We start from the raw sequence: 24,251 nt of genomic DNA, 5'->3' as shown, positions 1-24,251 counted from the left end.
GGCAAAGCGTCTCCAAACTTTTACCTGGTAATGTTTATCTAGAAAACTACTATCTATCAATTTTCTTTAGCTTGTCATTAAGGTCACGGGGGAGCTGGAGCCTATCCCAGCTGACTTTGGGTGAGAGGCAGGGTACACCATGGACTGGTTGCCTGTCAATCACAGGACACATGTAATTCCAAGCCACTTTATTCTTTGAATTTTAAAAATATATTAATTTCTAAATCATTGCTCTTTACACCTTATGATGAGAAAAAAAATGGATATTTAAGCAAATGTTACATTGTTTTGGCCTAAGTGAAGCATTTTCAAGCATAAAAATGGCTAAATGAAGTAAAATACAAATAAGGCATTAAGACTCACTCAAAGACGTGATATGTAATATTCTACATTGGTCACTAGGTGTCAGCAATGTTACATTGATGAGACAATAACCACCACAGGAAGTACTGTACAGAACTGGAGGCAAAAAAGGAATTCTCCGAGTCTTACATATGTCTTATTTTCTCTTATGTCTACTATATTAGGTAATAGGAGTGTAAAGGTGACTATAGGGGTGTTATTTCATGTCTAGAAGGCTGTAATGTTAAAAAGCGTATTTAGGAGGTCAAAAACAGGTTTTCTATGAATTAATTTCTCTTATGTGTACTATTTTAGGTAATGGGAGAGTAAAGGTGAACATGTTATTTAATGTCTAGAGGGATCTAATAATGTTAAAAGACATATTTAGAAAGTCGTAAGCAGGTTTTATACGCTCTAACTACCAGAATATTCCATTTATAAATCACTTTGCGGAAATTCACTTATCACGATTGGGTCCGGCACCAATTAACCGTGATAAGGGAGAGATTATTGTATATACGAACAAGCATTCACACCTATGGACAATTTATAGGCTCTATTTCACCTAACATGCATGCTTTAGGGATGTGCAGCCCCCGGACAGAACCCATGCAAGCACAGGAGAACGTGCAAACTCCACACAGATGTTCCGACCTGCCACCTCCTGACTGTGAGACAGACATGCTAACCACTAATCCACCGTGCGGCATCAATAAAATATGCGGGTTCATATTAAAATGAGAGCCCCAGTCTAAAGTTTGGAGACACCTTCTCATTCAATAGCATCAGCAAGTGTCTCCAAACCTTTGCTTAAAAAATAATTTATTTGGGCTTGAATGGAATGTTTAGCTCCACCCTTACACAAGCATTTGTCTCTGGCACTCCTTGCCGGTGAGTAAATAAACGCACGTCCTATTTGAAGACAATTGTTTTTGGATTATTTCATGTTTCAAAAATGATGTTGAAGTCAATATTTTATTACAAAAGAGTTGCCAGATGAATTCCAACGTCAATGAAAGTCACGCACATGTTAATGTACACGCTTCATTAAAGGCGCGTGCGCGTCGAGAGGCTGGCTGCAGGGGTGCGCATCCCACATCAGTGCGTGGATCAGTTGCTTGTGGCAGGTGCAGTGTCAGCAGGAGGCTTCCCGGAATCGAACAACTGTCTTTGACGGCCGACGCAGCCACCAACTTGATGATATAGGAAAGAAAAAGAGAGGAAAAAAATGACACCTGCGGAGTTTCGCTGCTTAGAGACTGTGGACCGGACAGGGGCGTCGTGCGCGGTGAGGATGCCCATGGCGAACGTGGCGCGCGTGTGGAGCCTCTAGGAGACCACCATGGGGGTTCTGGGCTGGACCGTGCTCATGTGGGCTCTGATGGCGGCGCCGGTGGGAGCCCACGAGAACGACACGGAGCCTATCGTGCTGGAGGGCAAGTGTCTGGTGGTGTGCGACTCCAACCCGGCCGCCGACTGGAGGGCGTCTAACTCGCCGCTCGGCATCTCGGTGCGCGCCGCCAACTCCAAGGTGGCCTTCTCGGCCGTGCGCAGCAACAACCACGAACCCTCCGAGATGAGCAACAAGACCAGGATCATCTACTTCGACCAGGTCCTTGAACACTCTTTTCATGCTGTTTTGTTGATAAACACCTTCATCGATGCCAGTCTCGTGGCGGGGGTGCAGGGGGAGGAGGTGGGGGCTGCGGGTGGGGTGATGGTGGTGTCATTGGAACGAGGGTCGACCTCCGAGTTGTTCAACTTTGGAAACATTTTCCCCCATAGGGAATCATGTAAATAGAACTAATCTGATTAACTGTACAACTGTAAAGGTTGACTGTCACACAAGCGTAAAAAGACGTTTAGTACTGCTAAACATTTTTAAAAACCCGTAAACGACTCTGGTTAAAAGGAATAGTGATCTCACACATTAATGGCCACGTGTTAAAAAGTGTTAAAAAGAAGTTAACCCCTGTTAAACATACATTTTTTAAAGTCATTTTCTCCACATAAACAGTCACAGAAGTGTAAAAAGAAGTTAACCACTGTTAAACTGATATAAGACTGAGGAATTTTTAAAGCCATTGTTTAAATATCCTTAATTATGACAAAAGTGAAAAAAGAAGTTAACCCCTGTTAAACATAAAAATACATTTTTAAAGTCATTTTTTCCACATTAAAGGTCACACAAGTTTAAAAAGAAGTGAACTGATGTTAAACGTATAAAAAACAAAGGAATTTTTTCAAGTCCGTTTTTTTAACATCCTTAATTGTCAAACAAGTGTAAAAAGAAGTTAACCCGTTAAATGTATAAAAAAGAGGATTTTTAAAAGTTTTTTCAAGGTTTTTTCAAGTCAGTTTTTTTTAACATCCTTAATTATCACACAAGCGTAAAAATAAGTTAACCACTGTTAAACATGAATACATTTTTTAAGTCATTTTTTAACATTAACGGTCACACAAGCGTAAAAAGAAGTTAACCCCATGAAACATAAACATTTTTGAAGTAATTTATTCCACATTAACGGCCACACAAGTGTAAAAAGAAGTTAACTGTAGTTAAACGTATAAAAAACAGAGGAATTTTTTTCAAGTCCGTTTTTTTAACATCTTTAGGTGCCACTCAAGCGTAAAAAGAAGTTAACCACTGTTAAACATAAAAGATTTTTTATAGTCATTTTTTAACATTATTATCGGTCACACAAGTGTAACGGCTGTTAAACATATAAAAAAAATCTAAAGTCTTTTTTTAAACATTATTAATTTCACGGCTTAATTTCATCACGATTTTCAATAAATAATAAACCATGCTGTTTTGTGGTCAAACTCTGCCTAATATTAGTAAAAAAAAAAAAAGTCTGCATATTGAAGCAAATTGTATGTATTTTTTGCATAAATGAAGCATTTTCAAACATAAAAATGGCTAAAATGCTGTACGTACAGCAGTTAAAGTGTGGAATGAAGAAACTGATCAAGTACTTCAGGACTGCTTTGGCTGCACAAACTGGGATGTGTTTAAAACTGCAGCGGGGAGGGAAGATTGTACTGTTGATTTGGATGAATATGCTTCTGCTGTTGCTGGCTACATTAGCACATGCATAGAGACTGTTAGCACCACCAAGTATTACAGAAAATACCCTAACCAAAAACAGTGGATGAACTGTGATGTAAGGGCTAAGCTACGTGCTCGTTCGACTGCATTTGTCATGGGCACCGCTGATGACTACGAAAAGGCCAGATATGACCTGAGGAGGTCCATACGAGAGGCCAAAAGACAGTACAGACAGAAGCTGAAGGGCTACTATTCCACCTCAGACCCTGGGCGCATGTGGGCGGGGCTCCAGCACATCACAGACTATCGACAGCAGAGTAGCGTAGCCACGTCCAGCCAAACCACACTTCCTGATAAGTTGAATGAGTTCTATGCCCGCTTTGACACCCAAACTCCTGATGAGCAGAGAGGGTGGCTGAACCTGGGGAGCACACAGGACTCACCTCTCATGGTGACATCAGCTGATGTGCGCAGGGTTCTAAACAAAACAAACCCACGAAAAGCAGCAGGGCCAGACAACATCCCAGGAGAATCTCTCTTAAATGTAGTAAAATATAAACATAAGGCATTAAGAAGATACATTCTCAGCTGCTGGTATGATATGTAGTATTCCACACTGGTCACTAGGTGTCAGTAATGTTACATTGATGAGACAATAGCCACCACATGAAGTACTGAACAGTACAGGAAGTAAAAAAGGAACAAGGAACTCTCCCAATGCTAACATAAATGAGTCTATATTATGTCTTATTATGTCAACTATATTGGGTAATATGAGTGTAAAGGTGACTATAGGTGTGTTATTTCATGTCTAGAGGGCTCTAATAATGTTAAAAAGTGTATCGAGACGGTGGTAAACTGGTTTCCTATGTCTTTTTTTTCCCCCTGTCCTGTCCAGCCTTTAAGGCAGATAGAATTGTAGATCTAAATGCCCTGAAGTGCTCAACAGATTTACTCTGCCAGGGAAAAGAGTGAGATACACTTCTCCTGTTATACGGAATTTGACTTTGATGCTTGTTATTATGCAAATTCGGAGCAGCCGGACTGGAGCAGGAGGGGACAGAGAAGAAGAGAAAAGAAAACAGAGCGGGGGGGGGGATAAGAGTGGGACAAAAAAAAAGACTGAGAAAAGGACAACAGCAGCAAGAACAATTGTGACAACAATAACAGAACAACAGAAACAAACAGGTCTACATCAGCAAATGTCTGTGATGACTATAAAGACCCTGACGGAAAGGAGAAAATAATATCAACAACCACAATGACAATACTGCATTGAGACAGTCACACATAATAGTAGTAATGAAATTATTAACGATGATAGCGATCAGAATGACAATAATTGTAATGCACATCATTGTAAAACCTATAATCATATTGCCAATATCACTGTCGCTGTAATAAAACCAACAACACAATAACACCCTGGTTAACTCAGTGAGTAATGTGGGGAAGTACATATGTACTGTGAGTGTGCATATGTACGTGAGTACAGGTATCTCTGTATGTGTGCAAGTCTTCATATATACAAAGATGTGCGAGTGGGTGAGCGTGTAATTGTCACTGAAAATGCAATAAAGGAGAGGGGCCCCCCTCCACCACCCAGAAAGCCCCGCCCCAAATAGCCAGGCCGAGCCCCTACTGTCAGAAAGCCACCAGGCCCACAGGGGCAAGCAGCACAAAGATCAGCCCCCCAAGAGCCAGCCCAGAGAGCCCACCCCCCAGGAAGACCAACCAGGGGCCACACAGAGGCAATCCCAACCACAAACAGGGCGCCGTCAGGCCGGAGGGCAGCCAACCCCCGAGACCAGCGAGAGATCACACTCCATAAAGGCAGACGAGCAACCAGGGGCCACACACCGGCAGGCCCAGAGACGCCCCCGCAACCGGAAAGAAGCCCGCCCACCCGGAAGCCTCACTGCCAGACGTCCCCCACCGGAGACCCCGGGGTCCCAGACACACAACCTAGAACTCGAGGCGTGGAGAACGCAGACCACTGGGGAGCAGGAAGACCCCTGGCTACCCCATCTCAACGGCAGGACGCTGCCAGCAAGGCAGACAGAGGAACCGGCGAGGAGGAAAGCCGGCAAATGAGCAAGCGGGCGGGCAACCGGGCGAGCAGCCGGGCGAACCACCACCCAGCACCAGCCGACACCCGCGGGGCAGCAAACCCCAGAGGGGGTGGGAGTGCCGCACCCCAAGCCGCAGGGAGGCCAAGCACCAGAGCCGAGAAGGCGAGACCAGCAGCAGACCAGCCGCCGGACCCCACCAGCCACCGGGAGCCAGACCACCCACATGCCACCAGAGCCGACGCCGCACCACCCGCGTACCGGAGCCCCACCCCCGACAAGCCCGCGGACAGACTGGGGGAGGCAAAGACGCAGACAACGGCCCAGGAGAGCACAAAGACCAGCGGCGACAAATGGCCAAGCGCCCGGCAGAGCACCCCCCCCCACAGCAGGCCCGGCCCAAGGGCACACAACTTCCCCCCCGCCCGTCACAAAGCCCACGGTACCCGCGAGCAGGACCAAGCCCCACCCCATCAGACAGCCCGGCGCCGCAGCAGCCACCACAGCAGCAACCACAAGCCCCTGCGGCGGCATGCGGGCCATCCATAGTGCCGGCACCTCCCCCTGGAGACTGCCGAATCCGCCCCAAGAGCACAGAGCTGCCCGCGGCCCATGTCAGTCCAAGGGAAGCACCGCAAGCTGCCCCCCCCGGCGCAAGCCCCGGCGTCAACAGGCCCCAACGGGCCACCCCAGGGAAGGGCAGGCGAACCAGACAAAAGCATCCCACAAGCTGCCACTGTGCCGTGACGGCCAGAGGACATGTCCACGACCACACCCCCAACCCTGGTGGACAGGCACGGCGGAACAGGCAGGAGGTACCCCAATCCAGCCCGCTCCACCCGTGTATGTGATAAGGCGTGATTTTGTCTATTATGCAATTAAAAATATAAATAAATAAAAGAGGACAGCTCTGAAGAGCTGATCTCTGTGTCCCTGAGGGGAGTATCTGTGTGCATGTACTGTACATGGTTTCCTATGTCTTATGTTCTCTCATGTGTACTATATTGGGTAATAGGAGTGTAAAAGTGACTTTGGGTCGTTATTTCATGTGTTCCATGTTAAAACTTGTATCTAGAAGGTGGTAAACTGGTTTGCTATGTCTTATACAGTATGTCTTATTTTCGCTTATGTGTACTATATTGGGTAATAGGAGTTTAAAGGTGACTATAGGCTTGTTATTTCATGTCTACAGGACTCTAATAATGTTAAAAACCACATTAAGAAGTTGGTAAACAACCTTTGTATGTCTTATTTCTCTTATGTGTACTATGTTGGGTAATAGGAGTGTAAAGGTGACTATAGGGGTTTTATTTAATATCTAGAGGGCTCTAATAATGTTATAAAGCATATTTAGAAGGTGGTAAACAGATTTTCTATGTCTTGTATGTCTTATTTTCTCTTATTATGTCCACTATATTGGGTAATAGGAGTGTAAAGGTGACTGTCAGGGTGTTATTTCATGTCTGGTGGGCTCAAATAATGTTAAAACCACATTTAGAAGGTTGTAAACAGGTTTCCTGTCTTATACGTCTTATTTTCTCTTATGTGTGCTATATTGGTTAATAAGAGGGTAAAGGTGACTATAGGGGTGTTACTTGTTGTCAAGAGGGCTCTAATAATGTTAAAAAGTGTATTTAGAATGTTGTAAACGGGTTTTGTATGCTCTAACTACCAAAATATTGCATTGACAGTTTTGACGTTTTCTGTCTTTTACACAGCATGTTGATGGTGTTGTTCGTCTTGCAGGTTCTGGTAAACATCGGAAACTTCTTCACATTCGAGTCGGTGTTTTTGTCTCCAAGGAAGGGAGTGTACAGTTTTAACTTCCACGTCATTAAAGTGTACCAGAGTCAGACCATACAGGTACTTCTTGCTTTCTGTGCTTTCATTTGTTTCAGTTTGCTGCCAAATGTTTATTATTATTTTTGCGTGCTCCGCTCAATAATGTCAGTCTTTTAACAATAATAATCGTAATAATCATATTTAAGTCTAATCCAGGTGTGTCCAAAGTGCGGTCCGGGGGTCATTTTCAAGAAGAAAGTTGAAATAGTCGGAAACTAACAAAAACAAAAACAACAACAACAAAGTAAAATGTAAAAACACAGCTGTAATTTTACAAGAATAAAGTCCAAATATCAAGAGAAAAAAGTTGCAATATTATGAGAATAAACTTGTAGTATTATGAGAAAAAATAATGTCATTTTAGTTGCATAGAGTTGAAATATTAAAGAACAATTTTTTTTTAAGTTGTAATATGAGACACAAACAAAAAATAAAGTTATAATTCTTGGAAAAAAGGTTTGCGAAAAAGTTTGAATATTATGGAAATAAAGTCAAAATATGGGAATAAAGTCATAATTTTGAGAAAAAAATTTACAAGAAGAAGGTTAAAATAATTGGTAAATTAAAAAAAACAGAAGCAATGGAAAAAAAAGCTGTAATTTTAAAATGAAGTCAAAATATAAGGCAAAAAGTAATATTCTATAGAGAAAAAAGGTCACCATTTTACAAGAATAAATTTGTAATGTAATGAGAAAAAAAATAATTTTTGTAGCATAAAGTGGAAATATTAAAGAAAAATGCTTTTTTCAACCAAAAAAAGGTTTTAATATTATGACAAACAAGACTACAAATAAAGTTGTAATTTTTGGAAAATTAGGTTGCAGAAAAAGTTAGAATATTATGGGAATACAGTCAAAATATCATGGGAACAAAATTATTTTTTTAATTATGAGAAGAAAATTATGGCAAAAAAAGAGGAAAGTTGAAATAGTTGGGGAAAAAAACAGAGAAAATTTAAAAAAACAGCTGCAATTTGACAATAAAGTCAAAATATTGAGAGAAAAAAGTCATACTGTGACGAGAAAAACAGTCACAATTTTGTGGGAATAAACTCATAATACTATGAGGCAAAATAATGTCATTTTAGTAGCATAAAGTTGAAATATTAAAGAAAAAATGCTTTAAAAAAGTTATGAGAAACAAAAACAACAAATAAAGGAAACAGATATAATATTATGAGAATAAAGTCATTATGTGATTATGTGAAGAAAATTTACAGGAAGAAAGTTGAAATAGTTGGAAAATTAAAAAAACAACAGTAAAAATGGAAAAAAAACAGCTGTAATTTTCCGAGAATAAAGTCAAAATATTAAGAGAAAAAAATTGTGTTCTAACAAAAAGATAATTTTTAATAGCATTTTTACAAGAATAAACTCGTATTATGAGGAAAATAATGTCATTTTAGTAGCATAAAATTGAAATATTAAAGAATAAAATGCTTTAAAAAAAAGTCGTGATATGAGAAACAAAATCAGGTTGGGGAAAAGTTATATTATTTTGGGAATTATAGGAATAACGTCATAATTATGAGAAGCAAATTTACAAGTGAGAAAGTTTAAACAGTTGGAAAATAAAAAAAAAACAATAGCAGAAATGGAAAAAAACAGCTGTAATTTTATAATAAAGTATAAGTATAAGTATTATGAGAAAAAAGTTGCAGTTTTACGAAAATAATGTCACTTTAGTAGCATAGAGTTGAAATATTTAAGAAAAAATGCTTTATTTTCTGTTTTAAAAGTCGTAATATGAGAAACAAAATCAGGTTGGGGAAAAAGTTATAATATGATGGGAATAAAATCGAAATATCATGGGAATAAAGTCATAATATTATGAGAAGAACATTTAAGAAGATTATAAGAAATTTGACATGTTTGGAAAAAAACAGCAAAAACGGGAAGAAAAAGAGCAAAGAGTGTAGTTGATATTAATTAATATAGTATTAATAACAGGCTTTTTCACCTAAAGTACATGACAAAGCTGAGATGGACTTTTTTCTTGAAATATATATAACTTAGCATATTTACGAAATATCAAAGTGGCAAAGCTGCATCCCTTCATTTTTCACTATGTGGCCCTCGCTGGAGGAAAAAGTCTGGACACCCATGATATAACCTTTGAAGCCAAGAAAATGAGCTTTAATCATGTGATGGTTGTTGGTTTCAGGTGAACCTGATGCTGAACGGGAGGCCGGTCATCTCGGCCTTCGCAGGGGACAAGGACGTGACCCGCGAAGCAGCCACCAATGGGGTCCTGCTGTACCTGGAAAAGGAGGACAAAGTCTACCTGAAGCTGGAGAAGGGCAACCTGGTGGGCGGGTGGCAGTACTCCACTTTCTCTGGCTTTCTCGTCTTTCCGCTGTAAAAGGAAAGAAGAAGAAGAAGAAGAAAAAAAAAAAGAGTAAGCTGACTTCTCCTCTGTGATGAGTCCTCACTGTTTAGTTAAAACACCATGGCTGCTACCGCTGGACAAAAACAATTCTTGAATATGCTTGGTTCAAACGTCCCGACAGCATGTTGTCATGGCAACCGTCATTCAGGCGTTTTCCCGTTGATTGGCGCTGCTTTCGTTACGTTTCATCAGTGTGGACTATCAGTGGAATTCATGATTCACGTTTGTATGACTGTCAGCTCCTTTCTATGTCGCAAATTCTGTACAGTCGCCCCCCGCCGCTTCGTGCTTCGAATTTTGTGGCTTCACTCTATCACCGTTTTTAAAAAATATATTCATGATTAATAAATCATGCTGTTTTGTGGTTGAATACAGCCTAGTATTAGTCCAAAAATATGAATATTTAAGCAAACTGTACGTATTTTTGGCCTAAATTAAGCATTTTCAAGGGTAAAAAAAATATTAAATAAACTTAAAATACAAATATAAGACATTCAGAAGACGCATTCAAAGACACTGTAATGATATGTAGTATTGTACACAGGTCACTAGGTGTCAGTAATGTTACATTAGTCACTGCAAGAAGCCACAAGTAAAAAAGAAAACCCCACAACAACGCTAACATATGTGCGTCTATAGCAGGGGTGTCCAAACTTTTTCCTTCAGTGAGGGTCACACAGTGAAAAATAAAAGGATGCAAGGTGAAAAAGCCTATTTATATCAACTTAACTCTTTGCTCTTTTTTCCCCCATTTTTGCTGTTTTTTTTTTCATTTTCCAAATATTTCAACTTTCTTCTTAAATAATCTTCATAATCACATATTTCCTTCTTGTAATATTTTGACTTTATTCCCATAATATCCCACAATAATATAACATTTTCTCCAACCTAATCTTTCAAAAATGACAATTTCAATTTGTCTTGTTTCTCAAAATATAACAACTTAAAAAAAAAGAACATATGTTTAATATTTAACATTTCAACTCTATGCTACCAAATGACGTAATTTTCCTAATAAAATTGCCACTTATTGTCTTGTTAGAATACAACTTTTTTCTGTTTTGACTTTATTCTTGTAAAATTTGTATTTTTTTCATTTCTGCTGCTGTTTTTTTTTTTTTAATTTTCCAACTATTTCAACTTTCTTCTTGTAAATTTTCTTCTCGCAATTATTACTTTTTTCTCATAATATTTTGACTTTATTCTCATAACATTATAAATTTATTCCTCAATCTAATTTCCCAAAAATGACAACTTTATTTGTTGTTTTGTTTGTTTTTCTTAATATTACAACTTAAAAAAACATCTTTCTTTAATATATAAACTTATTTGCTACTACAATGTCATTATTTTTCCTCATAATATTGAGATGTTGTTATCGTGAAATTACAGCTTTTTTTCCTCTTAATATTTTGACTTTATTCTTGTAAAATTACTGCTGACTTTTCTATTTTTGCTATTAAGTTTTGTTAAGTTTTCTTGTTAACTTATATTTTTAGATTGAGCGGCAGGTCAATTAAAAAAAAAAAAAAGCCACGGGCCGCAAATGGCCCCCGGCCGCAGTTTGGACACCCCTGGTCTATATTATGTCTTATTTATGTCCCATTATCTCTACTATGTTGTGTAATAGGAGTGTTATGGGGTGTTATTTCATGTCTAGAGGGCTCTAATAGTGTTAAAAACTATATTTAAAAAGGTGGTAATTAGGTTTTTTATGTCTTATTTTCTCTTATTATGTCGACTATATTGGGAGTGTTAAGATGACTACATGGGTGTTATTTCATGTCTAGACGGCTCTAATAATGTTTAAAAGTGTATTTAGAAGGTCGTAAACAGGTTTATTCAAAATATTCAATTTACAAATAACTGCGAAAATTCACTATCATGATCGGGTCTGGAACCAATTAACCACGATTAGGAGGGATTACTGAATATACAGTAAAGTCATGGAAAAAAAATATTAGACCACTCTTGTTTCTTCTTCTTGTTCGTTTTAATGCTTGATACAACTAAAGGTACCTTTGTTTGGACAAATAAAACAATGACAACAAAATAGCTCATAAGAGTTACACTTTTTGGCCGCACAGTGCTATAGATATTCATGTAAGATTTATATTTGAATTTATAGTCTCTATTTCAACTAACATGCATGTTTTTGGAACGTGCAGTCTCCGGACAGAACTACAGAAATATCCCATTTGGCGGAAATTCACTTATCACAGTCGGGTCTGGAACCAATTAACCGCTATAAACGACGGTCTCCTGTGCAGACTGCCAACATCACAAGTCCAAACCAGCAATGAAAGTATTCTCAGTACAACCTTCCATCCATTTTCTATACCGCTTATCCTAAAACTCCCAACGACCTTGCCAAACCATTGGCAACTGCAGGAGGCCATTACTCAACATAACAGTCTGACTCACGGTTTCATCTTACAAACAACAAACTCATCACATTTTAACATCTACCCATAATGCATTACTGCCAGAACAGCAGTTCATTGGAGGACAAGCAACATACGTAGATAGATGGCGCTGCAATGCTGCCTCTGTCCACCAGAGCAAGCCAGAGGAGCCCCAGAGCACAAAACCCAGAGGGAGGTTGACGTAATTGCAGCGCCCCAATGAATGTGCTGCTCAGACGCAATGGCTTATGGGAAAACTTTAAAATGTTGGGTTTTTTCATTTTAAACTTGTATTGGTACATAATTGCATATTTCTGAACTGTACTATTGGAGTGTTAGGTTGATGTGTGATGAATTTCGTGTTGTCCTCAGTAACATGACACTGTGAGTCAGACTGTTATGTTGTTATATATAATATTATTAGGAAAATAACATCATTTTAGTAGCAATAAGCATTATTTTTTTCGTAACATTATGAGAAACTAAGAAAACAACAAATACATTTGTAATATTTGGAAAATTAGGTTCAGGCAAAAGTTATAATGTTATAAAAATGTCAAAATATTTTGGGGATAAAGTCATAGTCACAAAAAGAAAATTTACATTAAGAAAGTTGAAATAGATGGAAAAAAAAACATAAATGAGGAAAAAAACAGCTGCAGTTTAACAGGAATAGAGTGGAAATATTAAGAAAAAAGTAATCTAACGGGAAAAAGTCGTAACTTTACGAGAATAACATCGTAATATTATGAGGAAAAATAACGTCATTTTAGTAGCACAAAGCATTTGTTTTTTTAAAGTTGTAATATCATGACAAAGAAACATACAAGAAATATAGTTGTAATATTTGGAAAATTAGGTTGTAGAAAAAATTCTATTACAAGAATAGAGTGTGTGGAATTAAATTATGGAACGGATTGAGTAAAGAACTCAAACAATGTACAGAGATGAGCAAATTCAAAAAACAATACAAGCAGTTGATGTTTGCCAAATACAAGGCAGAAGAGTCCTGATTGTTCTGTCAGGTTTGTTATTTTATTTTATTTATTTATTTTTTTATTTTCTATTTTATTTTATTTTATTTTATTTTTTATTTATTTAATTAAATTTTATTTGTTATTTATTTATTTCTATTTATTTATTTATTTATTTTTTTATATAATTTTCTTTGTTGTGTTTAAAAAAAAAAAAAAAAAAAGCTTTGTTCTTATTTATTTATTTATTTATTTAGTATTGTCATCATATTATCATTATTATGAATGTTCTCTCTTTTTTTGGGGGGACGGTTATCTCACCGTTATCTATTATGTGTTATCCTGACTATCACTGAAAACATGACATGGAATCCAGGAAGTGAACTACATGTACTGTACTAGATGTAGAATGGATGGGGGGTAGGATTAAATAAGCTTTGCTTCTTCCTACTCCTTTTGGACATGTGGAACTGTCAAAAAATGATTCACGAGATGTATTCCATTGTAACCTTCATGTTCAAATAAACTAAACCAAACCAAACCAAACCAAACCAAATTTATGGGAAGAAAATCATAATTCGGGAAAAAAGCAACAACAAAAATGGAAAAAACAGCTGTAATTTTACAAGAATAAAGTCAAAATGAAAAGAGAAAAAGCTGTAATCTAACAAGAATAATGTCGTAATATTATGAGGAAAAATAACATCATTTTAGTAGCATTATTTTTTAAGTCATAATATTATGTGAAACAAACAATACAACGGATAAAGTTCTAACTTTTGGACAATTAGGTTGTGGAAAAAGTTCTGATGTTACGAGAATACAGTCAAAATATTATGGGACTAAAGAAGAGTAAAGTTGAAATAGTTGGAAAATAATAATTACAAAATAACAGCAGAACTGTAAAAAACAGCTGTAATTTTACAAGAATTAAGTCAAAATATTCAGGACAGCCAGGAGATCGGGAAGATCTGGGTTTGAATCTTCGTTGGGCATTTCTGTGTGGAGTTTGCATGTTCTCCCCGTGAGTCTGTGGGTTTTCTCCGGGTACTCCGGTTTCCTCCCACATTCCAAAAACATGCATATTAGGTTAATTAGTGACTCTAAATTGTCCATAGGTATGAATGTGAGTGTGAATTGTTGTTTGTCTACTGTATATGTGCCCTGCGACTGGCTGGCGACCAGTCCAGGGTGTACCATGACTCTCGCGGGGTCAGCTGGGATAGACTCCAGCATACCCGCGACCCTAGTGAGGATAAGCGGCATAGAAGATGGATGAATGGATGGATGGATGGCTGGATGGATGGATGGATGGATGAAAAAAAGTTACATTCTAATTTTTTAAAAAGTCAAAATTTTATGAGAATAAACTCAATATGAGGAAAAATAATTTCCTAATTATTAACAATAGAAACAATTTCATTTTAGTAGCATACAGTCAAAATATTACTTTTTTCTAAATTGTAATATTATGGGAAATGAAATAAAGAAGAAATTTGTTTGGTAAAAAAGCTATTACATTATGGAAATCAATAAAGTCATAGTATTGCGAGAAAAAAGTTGGAACCTAACGAGAAAAAGTTGTAATTTTACGAGTGTAATGTCGTAATATGAATAAAAATAACGTCATTTCAGTAGCATAAAGCATTTTTTTAAGTCAAAATATTATGAGAAACCAACAAAAGAGCAAAGTTGTCATTTATGGAAAATTACGTTGAGGAAAACGTTATAAAGTTACGGGAAGAAAGTCAAAATATGGGAACAAAGTCCTAATTACCAAAAAAAAATGTACAAGAATAAATTGAAATAGTTAGGAATTTTTTTTTAAAAAACAGCATAAATGAAAAAAACTGCCATAATCTTATGAGAGTGAAGTAAAATATTCAGAGAAAAAAGGCTAACGAGAACAATGTCATAATTTTCTGAGAATAAACCCGTAATATTATGAGGAAAAATATTGTCATTTTAGTGGCACATAGTTGAAATATTAAAGAAAAATATTCGTTTTTAATAATAGTAATATTATGAGAAAAAAATAATAATAATAAAGTTGTAAATTTTGGAAAATTGGGTTGCGGAAAAAGTCAAATTATTATGGGAATAAAGTCACAATATGGAAATTGACCAAGATTATTTAAGATGAAAGTTGAAATGTTCAGAAAAATACATTTTAAAAAAAGAGCAAAGAATGAAGTTGATACTAATAATATGCTTTTTCACGTATGTGACAAAGCCGAGATTAATTTTTTCTTGAAATAGATATAACTTCTCAGCATATCTTACAAAATATCACAGTGGCATCCTTTAATTTTTCACTATGCGGCCCTCGCTGGAGGAAAAAAGTTAGGACACTCCTGGCGTCATCATTGTACAGTATTGTGTTTTACAATATTCCAATCATTTGCTGTAGAAAACACTAACACACGCAGGCACACATGCTTTCCATCAGACGACGGTGATGCCTTGAGAAATACTGTAAATATAGCTTTTCCTTGTGAGTGGATGGATGCTTGTCCACGCTTGCTTTCACTGCATTGTTTGGGGAGCTTCTCTTCAGACTTCACGGCGGCGCCTCCAGGGTCGTTCCACGCTGCTTCCAGCAAGACATACAAGGCCAAAAGTCATCAATCAATCAGCCAATGCCTGCGGCAGGGTGCATTAGTTCTGAATGTCACTACAGTATGTACAATACACAGGAGGTTATTTGATTTTGTCTATTCATGGAAGATTTGCAACCAAAGAAGTGTGCAACCTCGCCTGTTTATCATTATGTATCGGCCATACGCAGGTATGAGCGTAATCATAGATTGATTCATGCTTAAGAATGTGCGGAATTGATTGTTGATGACTGAAGTCAAAATAGAGTGCACTACTTTGACTGCCACCAGCAGAGGTGCTGTTGATACGGTCCATATTGTGCTATATCTTGAGCCACAATGGATTGTTTTGGTGAAAAACAGTCCGTACGGGAGGTTTGGACCCCCTCCTGCCGTAGCCAAACGAACCTTAAAAAGCAAACCTTTCTTTGCCGGCTTATCTCCAACACTGTTTGGGTTTAACTGTGACAGATAAGGGAGCTCGGATTTGCTTATTTGAGCTTCCTCGGTGAGGCATTTATCATGTCGTGTCACTACGAATGCCCACAGCCGATAGAGCAAAAAGAGCAAAAAGTCAGACTCAACAGAGAATCCCAAAGTTCAATGACAGCACGTTTGCTTCCATATAAACACTTTTCTCATTCAGTTAATGAGATCGCTAGTAAGAAGACCTCTTTGCTCACCTACTGTCTTCTTTAGTATGGATCCCGACTAGCATACTAGCTAGTATGTGCACAAAATTCTGTCTATGACTGATGCAAGTAGTGCAATAGTAGCTAATAAATACATCGCAATGTCAGCAAATCCGTGTTTCGGCTCGCCACAGATACATAAATCCGTTCCAACGGGTCCGTCTAAAGCCGAATGGTACAAAAACTGTAATTTTTTCCCAAAGAATATAATGGAAATCCAATTAATCTGTTCCAGACATCCACAAATGTTAACACAAAATAAATTTCATAGAAAACCATTCAAAATACATATAAAGGACGACTGAAAGGGATAAACCAGGGTTGTCCAAATGTTTTTCCTCCAGCGAGGGCCACATAGTGAAAAATGAAAGGATGCAACTTTGCCACTTTGATACTTTGTAAAGATACGCTAAAAAGTTCTACATATTTCAAGATAAAACTGCATCTCAGCTTTGTCAAGCTTAACAACGTTTGTCAAAAAGCATGGCATTAATATCAACTTCAGTCTTTGCTCTTTTTTCCCATATTTTTGCAGGGTTTTTTTTTTTTTTTACATTTTCCAAATATTTAAACTTTCTTTTTAAATAATCTTTGTCTTTGTCTTTACATTTCATAATATTTTGACTTTATTCCCATAATATTATACATATAGTATTATACATTTTTCCCAACTTAATTTTCCAGAAATGACAACTTTATTTTGTATTGTTTGTTTTTCATAATATTATGACTTTAAAAAAAAGGGTATTTTTTCTTTAATATTTCAACTCTATGGTATAAAGTGACATTATTTTCCCTCATAATATTACGACTTTGTCATAAACTTGTGACTTTTTTCTCCTTAGAATACAAGTTTTTTTCTCTGAATATTTTACTTTATTCTCATAAAATTTGTTATTTTCGATTTCTGCTGTTGCTGTTTCAACTCTGTTCTTATCAATTTTCCTCTCATAATTATGACTTTATTAACATAATATTTTGACTTTATTGTCACAACACTTTTTCCATAACCTAATTTTCCAAAAATGACAACTTTGTTTTGTTTTGTTTGTTTGTCATAATATTACGACTTAAAAATAAAGGTAATTTCTCTTTAATATTTCAACTCTATGCTACTAAAATGGCATTATTTTTCCTCATAATATTCCAAGTTTATTTTCGTAAAACTGTACTTTGTTCTCATAAAATTAATGCTGTTTTTTCATTTCTAATGTTTAAAAAAAAAAATCCAACTATTTCATCTTTCTTGTCAATTTTCTTCTCGTAATTATGACTTTATTCTCATAATAGTTTGACTTTATTCTCGTAACATTAAAACTTTTTTGGCAACAAAATTTTCCAAAAAATGACAACTTTATTTAGTTTAGTTTGTTTTTCATGATATGACTTTTAAAAAAATAAGGTATTTTTTCATTAATATTTCAACTGTGTGCTACTAAAATGATTTTTCCTCATAACATTACAAGTTTACTCTCATAAAATTGCAACTTTTTTGTCATTAGAATACTTCTCTTTATCTGAATATTGTACTTTATTTTCGTAAAATTACAGCTGTTTTTTACATTTCTGCTGTTTTTTTCAAATGTATTTTCTATTTCAACTTACTTCTTGTAAATTTTCTTCTCGTAATTATGACTTTATTCTCATAACATACAACTTTTTCGGCAACCTAATTGTCCAAAAAATTAACATTTTGTTTTTCATAATATTACAGTTTAAAAATAATAAGGTATTTTTCATTCGTATTTCAACTCTATGCTACTAAAATGACATTATTTTCCTCATAATATTACAAGTTTATTCTTATTAAAACTTTTTTTTCTTGTTGGAAGACTTCTGTTTGTCTGAACATTTTACTTTACTCTGTTTTTTACATTTCTGCTGTTGTTGTTTTTTTCATTTTCCAACTATTTCAACTTTGTTCTTGTACATTTTCTTTCCGTAATTATGACTTTATTCCCATAATATTTTGATTCAATTCTCATAACCTTATAACTCTTTCGGCAACCTAATTTTCCAAAATATTACAACTTTATTTTGTTTTGTTTTGATAATATTATGACTTTTTAAAAAATTATGCTTTATGCTGGTAAAATTACGTTATTTTTCCTCATAATATTGCGATGTTATTCTCATACAATTATGACTTTTCCAAGTTTGATTACAACTTTTTTCTCTTAATATTTTAACTTTATTTTAGTAAAATTACTATTATATATATATTTCCATTCAATGTTGTACAATAATCGAGACGGTGTTCACATGTTTTCACGATTTCTTTGACTTCCTGTTTGGATGGCATGTGTAGCCCGTTTCGTAACCAAACAAGTTAAAGGCTCCCCCTGGTGGCTCTTCTCCCACACAACACAAGCTTTTTATTTGGATTGTAATTATTATTATTTTTTTTTTTTACAACTTTAGCATTTTTGCAGGCATGTCAGGCACTTTAGTCCACGGAAGCTTCGTCGTACGCATGAAAAAAACCCCACTTAAATGTGACTTTCATGGTGAATTGTATGGATGCCGAGAGCGCTAACAGCGCGTGAAGTCACTAGGGGGCATAGTAACATGGGGTGGGACAGTTGCCATATTTAAACAACTATGTCGCAATATGGCGGATATCTGACATGATTTATTTCAGGAGCTGAGCTACAGTATATGACAGACAAATGTTTTGAACTGGGAAAAAAATACAATTTGAAATGGAAAAATCTATTTTTGATGTTGAAGTTTGAAAAATATATAATTTTATCGAACATAAAAATAAGGGCAAACAATAATTTTTTCAGGTTAAAATAATGATGATTAATTCTAATAATTCTTTTGAATAATTATAATTCTAATAATTATAATTTTATTTTTATTTATTTCATCTTTCACTTCCATGTATTTTCTAGGGTTGTCAAAAGTAGCTCATGAACGGCGCTAACTAATTCATTTCATTAATTATGTTAAATTTTTCAATTTTGTCAAGTGTTATGATGTTATGTTATATATAAAGTCATTTATCTTTTTGGTCATAAAATACAGTAAAAAAAGGGCATATTTCACACATACTTGTAAATGATTAATCATGATTAATTATTTTTTAAACTGATTAATTTGATTAAAATTTTTAATCATTTGACAGCCCTAGTATGTTGGTTCTGTTTTTATATTCTGTTTTTTTCACATTCAAATCTTAATTTTTTCCACTTTCACTTAGCTTTTTTGTTTCTCATAAAATTATTGTAAAATATTTTTTCTTTAATATTTCAACTCTTATTTTTCCTCATAACACGGGTTTATTCTTGTATAATTGCAGCTTTTTTCCATTTAAACTGTTTTTTTTTAATTAAATTTATTTACCTTGTTTTTTTTATTCTTTCATATCTCTCAGGTTGAAATCTTGTTTTTTCAATTTCCAGCTTTTGGGCCAGATTTCGCGTGGGGGGCGTGGTTTCAGCTGAAATACGGAGCGGCAAAAAATGTATTAAACATGTATTCGTGGGTTGTTTAGATACACAGTACACACAGGAAAATAGACATTAAAAACTGGTTAAGTACACACATAGTGTACTGCAACATTGGACGACGATATCCAATGAGAGATATCGCTATTTTGTTCCACCCCTAATTTGCATGCTATCTGGGGATTGCTATGATATGCTGTGATATGCTGGGGTGAGAGGGGATGGAATTTTTGTTATGTCAATATTCCAAAGACCCCTATTCCAAGCATCATTGACATTTTAATATTCCTTCATGTTCCTTGGATGTGAGTTGTACACATAATAAATTGTAAATTCTGCAAATGGAGTGTTGAATAATGACTGTATCATTGTTATCCTTGTTGGCTTTTTCCTGTCCTACAGAAGAAAGGGAACTGGGAGGTAACCAGGAAGTTAGCCTGGCTAGTGGCTACCAGGAAGTTAGACAAGCTACTGAGGCGCCAGACCTTGGGGGGTGGGTGGAATGGCTCAGGCGGTAGAGTGGTCGTCTCTCAAGTTGAAAGTTGTTGGTTCCATTCTCCGTCCTCCTGTGACCATGTTGAAGACCATGTGACCATGTCAAAGTATCGTTGGGAAAGATACTTGAACCTCCAGTTGCTCCTGATGCTGCGTCATGGCATGGGTAGCTAAACGTGCTAACAAAGTCAAAGCTTTGATGAGATGGAAGCTTTGATGAGATGAGACTGGAAGTTTACACAAAGATGCCATCATATCATTTCAACACATTCAAAGTATGCCTCCTCTGTGTGGATATAAAATGTATACATTACAAAAATACTATCTACAACTCTTCTCTTACTCAATATGTTTTATTATAAAGACTAAAATATCTCTTTGATATGTTTCAATGGTGCAATGACTTTGAATGAAATGATGAAATAATGATAGAAATAATGTGCCTAAACTGGCTAACTTCCTGGTAGCCTGGCTGACTTCCCCGTACCTTTGCTAACTTCCTGGTAGCATGGATAACTTCCTGGTTGCCTGCCACATTTCCTGCTAGCATGGCTAACTTCCTGGTACCCTGGCTAACTTCCTGCTACCCTTGTAGTAGTAGTAGTAGTAGTAGTAGTAGTACTTTATTAATCCCACATTAATCCCTAACCTCCTGGTAGCCTGGCTAACTTTCTAGTAACCAGACTTACTGCCTGGCACCTTTGCTAACTTCCTGGATAACTTCCTGGTAGCATGGATAACTTCCTGGTTGCCTGCCTCACTTTCTGGTTGCAAGGCAAACTTCCTAGTAGCCCTTTTAACTTCCTGGTAGCATGGCTAAATTCCTGGTAGCTTCATAACTTCCTTTTGTTTTTGATCCTGCAGAGTTTATGTGATGGCAGCATTTTAATTTGCAGCATTTTCCTGATGCATGTGTTTTGGGCTTTGGATAATTTCTGCGTTTGCCCCTGCGGGCCAGCGTACTTGAACCCTCCCTTGCCCCCAAAGTGAAGTGTCACTCAGCATTGGAGGCGGGTGAATTTAATGATCAAGCATCTTTTTTCTCTGTGCCTGCGGCCTCGTGGAAAAAGAAACTTTATTCATACCCAAAACCTTCAAGTGGGTCGTGGGTGCTTTCATTGCTGTGGACGCCAACGGGAGCGAAACAAGTGGGCTGCTTGGCGGGGCCATAAAAGACGCCCCTGACCGACCCAGTAGCTTTGCCTTAGCAACCGTTGCTAAGCACAACATTTTGCTTTTTTACACGAACAAAACGACATTTATGAGGCTGTGACACTGCGTGAACTCTTGATTCAAACACTAAATTGAGGTTTTGACACCATTTTCATTCTCATTCATGTGTAAAAACTGTAACTGCTGTAAAAAAGAAAACACACAACAAAACACTTGTAAGGTGACATCAACGTGTCATTGTTTGATATTTTTCATTGTCGTAGAAGTGTAAACGGAAAAGCAAAACACTCACTGAATCTTTTCATGATTCAACGTTTAATTGTTGCTACTGCTGGGGCTACCACTCAAAATCAACAAGGTTCCTGCCTAGACATAAATCAATTATCCAGGAAAGTTTGATGAAGATCAGGGAAGGATTGTGACCCTTAGGGGGCTAAATGTTCTTCTCGTAGTAGTCTGACTTTATTCCCATAATATTATAACTTTTCCCCCAACCTAATTTTCCAAAAGTGACCACTTTATTTTGTTTCTCATAATATTACTGTTTTAATAACTAAATAATTTAATTTAATATTATTAAATTAATTAAATATTACATATTAAATTAATATTACATTTTTTCCATCCATTTATTTTCTATGCCGCTTAGCCTCACTAGGGTCGCAGGTATACTGGAGCCTATCCCAACTGACTTTGGGTGAGAGGCGGGGTACACCCTGGACTGGTGGCCAGCCAATCGCAGGGCACATATAGACAAACAACCATTCACACTCACATTCATACCTATGGACAATTTAGAGTCTCCAATGGAATGTGGGAGGAAACTGCAGTATCCGGAGAAAACCCACGCACGCACGGGGAGAACATGCAAACTCCACATAGCCCAATGGAGATTTGAACCCAGATCCTCCCGATCTCCTGACTGTGTGGCCAACATGCTAACCACTAGGCCACCATGTGGCCCATTAAATTGTTTTATTACAAGTAATTATTTATTATAAATAACAAAAAATATACATTTTACAATTTTTTTGGCCTTTAAACATATTACATAACATTTTTTTAAATTTCAACTGTATGCTACTAAATTGACTTTAGTTTTCCTCATAATATTACAAGTTTATTTTCGTAAAATTGCAACTTGATCTCTTTAGAACACTTTAACTTTTTCACGTAAAAATTACAGCTTTATTCTCATAACATTATAACTTTTTACGCAACCTAATTTTCCAAAAATTACAACTTTATTGTTTGTTTTTCAGAATATCACGACTTACAAAAGGTATTTCTTTACAATTTCAACTTTATTCTGCTAAAATTATTTTTCTTTTTCTCATTAGATTACTACTTTTTCTCTGAATAGTTTTTGCTTTATTTTTGAAAAAATACTGCTGATTTTAAATTTTTTTTTTTCTTTTTAAAGTTTTCTTGTTAAATTATATTTTTAGAATGTGCTACGGGCCATTAAAAAAACAGCCGCGGGCTGCAAATGGCCCCCGGGCCACACTTTGGATGCCCATGGATTAACAGTAGTCCTGTTTTTGCTTGAGTTACCTGAATGAATAAATGAATGACTGAACAGCATTGATAAAGAAACAGAATTCTTAACTTTGAAGAGAATGATCCCGGATGAAAGCAGCTCGTCCTCGCTGTCGCCATGACACTAACAACTCGTGACATGGCTTTTATATATATATATATATATATATATAAGAATAATGCTACCTTTGGATGGTTTCGTGAGCGAGCTGCATTACATCAAGTTGATGCTAGATGGCGTGGACCTCCTGAAGACATGGAACTGCTGTTGTCTCTCTGGTGAAGGATGGTGGTGGTCTACGCCCTGTCATGGCGGATCCTATAAAAGAAAACACATTAGTCACGTTGATGCACATTGACAGTGAAGAAAAGAAATGTATTCGCCAATCACGTTTTAGCGCCACGGGAAGTAAAGTTTGACGTGTCCTCAGATCAACCTCCACGTGGACTTTCAAGTCCAAACTGGTGATAAAAGTAGAAGAAGAAAAAAAACACAGTTGGGATATTTGTGTTGGCTTGTTAGCTAGCAAGCTACTTCCTGGTTCATGAAGGCTGCATTTAAGGATACTGGCACACTAGAGACATTCATACACAAGAAGCTAATATTTGTTCTGTTTGTGAAAAGACTGTTTTTTTTTGTCTTTTTTAGGCATCCTTCATCATATGAAAAATACTGAAAATGACTCAGAAAGGTGATAAGGTGTATTTGTGTTGGGTTTGTCCACTTCCTGGTTAGCTGGCAAGCTACTTCCTGGTTCATGGTGGCTGAGAGGATACAGGGAAATAGAGGCTAATATTTGTTTTGTTTTTGAAAAAAATATTTAACGGTTCATCTTTTTTGGCAGCCTCCGTAATTAAAAAAAATATATATTTACCTGAAAACTAGATATTAAGATGATAAGGCGGATTTGTGTTGGTTTGTCCATGCATTTGTTAGCTAGCAAGCTACTCCCTGGTTCATGGGGGATGGTGACTCCTACTGCATTCAGGGCTTCTGGGAATTAAGAGACCTTCAACTTGGAGTATACATAAGAAGATAATATTTGTTTTGTTTTGAAAAAATACTTAACTGCTAATCTTTGTTTTGGAAGACTTCATCATTTTAAAAGTATATACACTTAACTGAAACTACATACTAAGATGATAAGGCGGATTTGGGTTGGTTTGTCCATCCGTTTGTTAGCTAGCAAGCTACTTCCTAGTTCATGGAGGATGGTGACTCCTGCTGCAT

The 24,251-nt window shown here is 36.5% G+C and overlaps 1 protein-coding gene and 1 long non-coding RNA gene across 2 annotated transcripts; one reads left to right on the top strand and one right to left on the bottom strand.

Moving 5' to 3' along the window:
- Positions 1-539: 539 nt before the first annotated feature.
- cbln4 (cerebellin 4 precursor) lies at positions 540-20,894 on the top strand. The gene is made up of 3 exons (XM_054778640.1): positions 540-1,954; positions 7,210-7,326; positions 9,469-20,894. The coding sequence occupies exons 1-3, from the start codon at positions 1,685-1,687 to the stop codon at positions 9,664-9,666; spliced, it is 585 nt and encodes a 194-aa protein (XP_054634615.1). The 5' UTR covers positions 540-1,684; the 3' UTR covers positions 9,667-20,894.
- On the bottom strand, positions 8,947-23,529 carry LOC129182476 (uncharacterized). The gene is made up of 3 exons (XR_008570650.1): positions 23,412-23,529; positions 23,207-23,339; positions 8,947-9,660 (listed from the first exon to the last, which is right to left on the bottom strand). It is a non-coding gene; the product is annotated as an uncharacterized LOC129182476 (long non-coding RNA).
- Between the last annotated feature and the right edge of the window lie 722 nt (positions 23,530-24,251).

Source organism: Dunckerocampus dactyliophorus, chromosome 1 (genome assembly GCF_027744805.1).
Source record: "Dunckerocampus dactyliophorus isolate RoL2022-P2 chromosome 1, RoL_Ddac_1.1, whole genome shotgun sequence".
Taxonomy (NCBI): domain Eukaryota; kingdom Metazoa; phylum Chordata; class Actinopteri; order Syngnathiformes; family Syngnathidae; genus Dunckerocampus; species Dunckerocampus dactyliophorus.
Note: the sequence above shows the minus strand (reverse complement) of the source record. Positions and strands in the feature narration are given on the sequence as shown.

What these genes read in the sequence shown, in the direction of transcription:
- cbln4 (XM_054778640.1), top strand. Translation starts at nt 1,685, where the DNA reads ATGGGGGTTCTGGGCTGGACCGTGCTCATGTGGGCTCTGATGGCGGCG. An exon ending in GGATCATCTACTTCGACCAG is followed by an intron (nt 1,955 to 7,209) that starts GTCCTTGAACAC and finishes TTCGTCTTGCAG; the next exon opens with GTTCTGGTAAACATCGGAAA. An exon ending in ACCAGAGTCAGACCATACAG is followed by an intron (nt 7,327 to 9,468) that starts GTACTTCTTGCT and finishes TGTTGGTTTCAG; the next exon opens with GTGAACCTGATGCTGAACGG.